The 5,750-nt window shown below is 50.4% G+C and overlaps 1 protein-coding gene across 1 annotated transcript in view; it reads left to right on the top strand.

Moving 5' to 3' along the window:
* Positions 1–5,744, top strand: part of ATXN1 (ataxin 1) — a 17,282-nt gene extending 11,538 nt beyond the window's left edge. The window contains exon 3 of the mRNA XM_006164606.3: positions 4,341–5,744. Coding sequence (XP_006164668.1) covers positions 4,341–4,871 — 531 coding nt within the window. The 3' untranslated portion in view covers positions 4,872–5,744. The remainder of the gene's footprint in view (positions 1–4,340) is intronic.
* The last annotated feature ends 6 nt before the right edge of the window (positions 5,745–5,750 follow it).

Below are 5,750 nucleotides of genomic sequence, written 5' to 3'. Positions count from 1 at the left end.
GTGTAGGTTATAGGTGGGTTTACATATTTTTTGGTTGGTGATTGGAAAAGAAGATCTGTGTTTTGGGATTGAGATTTATCTTCACACAAATAAGAAGGTGTACTATACATCCCAGAGTCACTATGGCCGGGGCAGGATGGAGGAAGAGTCCTGTTATTAATGGGCCCAAATGGTCTGGTAATGTTTGCAGACCCTCTGGAAAGGATTTTGGAAGTAGGAAAAGGCAGTCGGCCTTTTGTCCTCAACGCCTACCAGCTCTGATTCCAGAAGGGCTCCAGCAGAGCCACTGCATCTCACCACGTTTTTATCTGTGCCTCTGTGGAGCCATGCAGGAAAGGGACCAAAGCCTGCTTTTCTTTAACCTTTATGTGACACAAGTGCCCCCAGATGGGCCACCTTGTCTGTATCAGTGAAACAGATCCCCTCAGACCATTGTTAACTACAGCTTTTTATTAACATGAAGGCACTTTTTATCCAAAGCAATTTTAGGTTTCTAAATACTGGAGTTGGAAGGAGATTTTCCATGCACATCCACTCTCCCCATTACTGAAATCTCTTATTAGCGTAACGTACTTGGAACAATTGATAAACCAATATTGGGATGTTATTTTTTTTTAAGTTTATTTCTTCATGAGTGCTGGAGGGAGACAGAGGCAGTGGCAGAAAGAGGCAGTACCTCCTACGGGGTCTCGACCCCACAATCCACCTGAGCCTTGGGCCAGTTCCAGATCATGGATGCACCTGAGCTCTGCAGCCCTCTCCGATGTCAGGCGAGAGCCCTCCCACCTAGGATTGCTTCACAGTGTCGACTTGACTGCTGTGTCACTGTCTGGCCCCAGATACATTATCAACTGAAGTCTGCGGTTTACATGAGGATTTGCCTTCTTCCAATATTATTATTCTTTTTTAAATTTTATAGATTTTTGTCATAGGGCACATAGACCTGCCAGAGAGGAGAGAGACAGAGAAAAGGAAATGTGAAATCACCCCTGCCCCCATGGGGGATGTCCACACCACAGTCCCTTCTCCTCTATACTCTGCTCGGGATCTTGGGCACACACGCACATGCACCCAGTGTGATTTTCAAGCCACCGGGTTTGGGACTCAGACCACAGTCAGCCATGTAGGAATCCAGCCGCCTTAACCATCACGCCACCTTCTGGCTCCAATATTATTTTGTTTTTAATTTGTTTCCTCTCATGAGACAGAGCAAGGTGGAAAGAAAGACAGAGACAGGGACCCCGCAGGGTCTTAAGGCAGTCTGGGTCATGGAGCGTGCGCTTGCGTACCCAGTGTGCTCAAGGAAACTTCAGGGCACAAACCCGGAACCTTTCCCACATGGGTCCAGGTGGATTATCACTGTGCCCCCACCTGGCCCACAGAGTTTCCTCTTTGTGTTGTACATTCTACGGGTTTTGATAAAGGTGTGATGTCAGAATTCAGCATTGCCACACCATACAAAATAGTTATTCCACCCTCAAAACCCTTTATACGGCACATGTTCATGCCCCTACCCCACCTCAAATCCCTGTCAGCCACCATCTTTCTTTTAAAACTTTTTAAAAAAGAATTATTTATTTAATTATATTTATTCATTCATTCATTGTAATTTGACCAGAGAGAGACACAGAGAGAAAGAGACAGAGGGAAAGTGAGAAAGCAAGCCATCAGGTCCAGGACTCGAACCATGGTCGATCATGCGGGAATGTCCAGTGCCTTAACTACCACACCACCTGCTGGTCCCAGCCACCAGGTGGTCTCTATTCGTTTGCCTTTTCTGGAGTGCCACACGGTTGGAATCACAGTGCATAGCTTTTCTAAATCAGCTTCCTCCCCATAGCAGTACACATCTCAGGTTCCCCTGTGTCTTTTTCTGGCTGGCTGGCTTTCTTTCTTTCTTTCTTTCTCTCTCTCTCTCTCTCTCTCTCTCTCTTTCTTTCTCTCTCTCTTTGTTCCTTTGTTGTTGTTGTTGTTGTTTTGTTTTGTTTTGCTTATAGCTTTTGGTGTTGGGCTTGTACATTTGCCAGAGAGAGACAAAGGCAGAGAGAGAGAGAGGAAAAAAGAGAAATCGCCCCACAGAAGGGATGGCCAAGTCACAATCCCTTCTCCTCCATTCTTCTCTTGGGATTTTGGGTGCACACACATGCACCTGGCATGATTTTCAAGCTGCTGGGTCTGGGACTCGAACCACAGAGCCAGCTGGGATCCAGTCACTTTAACTTCCACACCACATGCTCGCCCTGGCTTATTTATTTGTAGCACAAACTATTATACCATTTTTCTCTAAGGTGTGCATTTTAAGACCTGAAGGAGGATGCATGTGGAACTGAGTCTCTGTGTCATGTCTCTTGCTGTCTATGCTGGTGTGGTCATTTGTCCTTCTGGGCCAGTTCAGAGCTTCCTAACAGGGCCTTCCTGCAAGGGGATCCACAAGCCCTGCCATGTGTGAGAGCTTAGCTGGTCATCTGGATTTGCATCTGTAGGTGTCACCATGCTGAGGGAGGGTTTACTGAACGGCTCTGAAATACTTCCATGGAGCACTGAGCCAGACTTAGCAGGGATATGATTAAGTGTCTGAAATAGACCATTCTCGCAACCGAAGATCTCTGGCTGTTCTCGTTAATGATTTTTAAACACTGAGGTGAATGGATATCTTGCTTATCCCCATAATCATGACTACAGGGTTTTCTGATTTTCTGCATGTGGAGAATGGAAAACCCTCTAAACTGCCCTTTGGGGAGGGCAGATTGGCTTTTTCTGTACAGGTGAAACAGGATGGAGGCATACTTGCAGACAAAGTTAAAAATCCCCAATTTAATCATTGCACCAAGAATGTGACGTAGACACTGCAGCCCAGCTGCAGGGAGGTTTCATTGCTTCCAGGTACAAGTACAATTTGTGAATTTGGGATAGTTTCACACAAAAAACTGTTTCGTTAAACAGATGCCCTTCACATTTGTGAAAACAGGGGATCTTGTGAAAGAAAAATAAGGAGATATATTTAAACAGCAGCTGTTTTGTTTCCCTTCTATCTTGTTTGTGGTGAGACGTACAAATGTGTGTATAGAGGCATCACACCAATCTCAGATCGAAATACACAATCACCCGGCAGAAGGACGCCTGGAAGCATGGAGTGTCTGGGTCCAGGAGTTACTGACTGCGTAGTGAAAGCAGTTTCATGGCGCCTTCACACCGAGAACTGAAGGTGGTCCTAAGAGCTGGTCATTAGCAGGACAGGAAAGTGAGGAGTGTAAAGGATTATCACTTTATCAGTTCAGCAAGGAAATGCCTCCCTCTCTTGGTTCTCCCCCTGGAGTGGAAGCTGGAGGGGATGGTTTTAGAGGAGTAGGTTTAGGGGGCTGGAGAGAGGGGGCTGGAGAGAGGAGTAGGTTTAGGGGGGCTGTAGGCAAATTCCTCCTGACAGCTCAGTTAGCAACTGGGGGTGCTTGCCATAGCAGGAGGAAAGTGGGAAAGCGTGGAGGAGGCGGGGTGGGGGGGGGGGAGCTGCCCCTGGGCACCGACTTCCGGGCAACCTAGCTGTGGAAGACAGAGGCCCTCGAGCTCCCAAAGGACAGGCTCACTGCGCTCACACTTCTTACAGACTGCATCCCGTTCCGGGAAGGGGTGTATTTACAGGCTGGGAATATGAGCTGTGTTGAGCTGCAGGAGTTACGTAATGTGGTTCTGCTCCAGGGGTTTATTTTCATCGGGGTTTTTAATCAGAGACCATCCTGGAACAGGTTGGGAGCCCAGTGAGTCTGAGGAATGAATGAATGAATGAATGAATGAATGAGCATGAACAGCAGCAAGAGCAAGTGCGGTGAGAAGGACGTTTGACTCCATGGAATCCTGGCCCGCTCCGCAGCTCTCAGGGGAACGTGGGGCAGGGCAGCGGTGACTCGTTGCAGAGAGCTGCCTGTGCAGGGGGAGCCAGAGCTGGGGCAGGCACCACCCTCTCACTCCCTCGAGAACACACACAGCCCTGTAGTCCCGGCTGGTGAAAAGAAAAAGAAAAAGAAACCAGACAGACCAGACAGCGAGGCCTCTCCATCATCTCAACATCGACCCCTGTTGGCCAGGTGTGTCATTGCAGGACCTTTCTGTAGGAAAAGCAAACCCAGACCTCGTTGTTGGGGCTTTTACTGAGCACCTTTTACATGCCAGGAAGTACCCTAGACTCAAGGGCGGATTTGGAGTGCTGCTGAGGGAGGAGGAGGCGGGGAAACCGAGTCGTGTTTTTCGCATTCGGCGTGAGCGCCTGTGCGCGAGCGTGTCCGATCAGACCTGGATACAGGGCGTTCTTTGATGTCCTCTGCCTTCTGTCCCCGCTGTCCCCACAGGTCAGCGTGGAGGTTTTGGTGGAATACCCTTTCTTCGTGTTCGGGCAGGGCTGGTCGTCCTGCTGTCCCGACAGGACCAGCCAGCTCTTCGATTTGCCGTGTTCCAAACTCTCCGTGGGCGACGTCTGCATCTCGCTGACCCTCAAGAACCTGAAGAACGGCTCTGTTAAAAAGGGCCAGCCGGGGGACCCCGCCAGCGTCCTGCTAAAGCACGCCAAGACCGACGGCCTGACAGGCAGCAGACACCGGTACGCCGAGCAGGAGAATGGGGTTCATCAGGGAGGCGCCCAGATGCTCTCTGAGAACGGCGAACTGAAGTTTCCAGAAAAGATCGGATTGCCTACAGCGCCCTTCCTCACCAAAATAGAACCCAGCAAGCCCACGGCCACGAGGAAGAGGAGGTGGTCGGCACCGGAGACCCGCAAACTGGAGAAGTCGGAAGACGAGCCCCCTTTGACTCTTCCTAAGCCTTCTCTAATTCCTCAGGAGGTTAAGATCTGCATTGAAGGCCGGTCTAACGTGGGCAAGTAGAGGCCACGGGGCGAGGGGCCGCGGCCTCCTTTCTCATTCGTATCCAGATTACTGTACTGTAGGCTGAATAACACAGTATTTACATGTTACCCTCTTCTTTTAGGTTTCTGTTCTAACCTTGTCATTAGAGTTACAGCAGGTGTGTCACAGGAGACGGGTGCATATGCTTTTCCCACGCGTGTGTGTCGGGGCAGGCGGGTGGAGGCCACGGCAGGGCAGCCCAGACCCCGGGTGTCCTGGTGGGCGTGCATGGGACTGGCCATGCCTGCCTCTGCTAGCACAGAGCCGCCCGTGGGCACTGATCCCGCTGGTTTCAAGGGACGGTCCCGTGGGAAGGGACCTGCAGGGTGCATGCATGCGGAGGTGCAGGGGCGCCGCCGCAGCGAGTGAGGGTCTCTTTTTCTCTGCCTCCCTCTGTCTCCCTCTCTTGCTCCCAGCATGGGAATGGGGGTCCAGAGTAGTGTCCTCTTGGGGTTCTCTCGTGCAGAATCAGGAACCCAGCTGCAGGGCATCTTAGAGAGGCATCAGGCGGCAGATGGGACGCTAAGCATTTAAAAGAACGTTTTTCTCTCCAACACATTTTACAATAAAAGCAACTTTTAATCATAGAGATATATATATTTCCCCCTATGGGGCCTGACTGCACTGATATATATATTTTTTAAAAGAGCAACTGCCACACGTGGGATTTCATTTCTGCTTGACCGAGTGCAGTGGTGTCACAGGGTGTCGCGGTGGGCAGGGGAGCCCCTGCTTCCGTCGCCCCGTGGGGGGTGGGGGGAGTGAACACTCACGCTGGTTTCTGTGCAGTGTTAGAAAAACCCATCAGGTGATTACGTTGACTTCGCTCCCAAGAGGTAGATGCAAACTGCCGTGCAG

Source organism: Tupaia chinensis, unplaced genomic scaffold (assembly GCF_000334495.1).
Source record: "Tupaia chinensis unplaced genomic scaffold, TupChi_1.0 Scaffold143647_1, whole genome shotgun sequence".
NCBI lineage: Eukaryota > Metazoa > Chordata > Mammalia > Scandentia > Tupaiidae > Tupaia > Tupaia belangeri.
The sequence above is the reverse complement of the archived record's forward strand: the minus strand, read 5'-3'. Positions and strand labels throughout refer to the sequence as shown.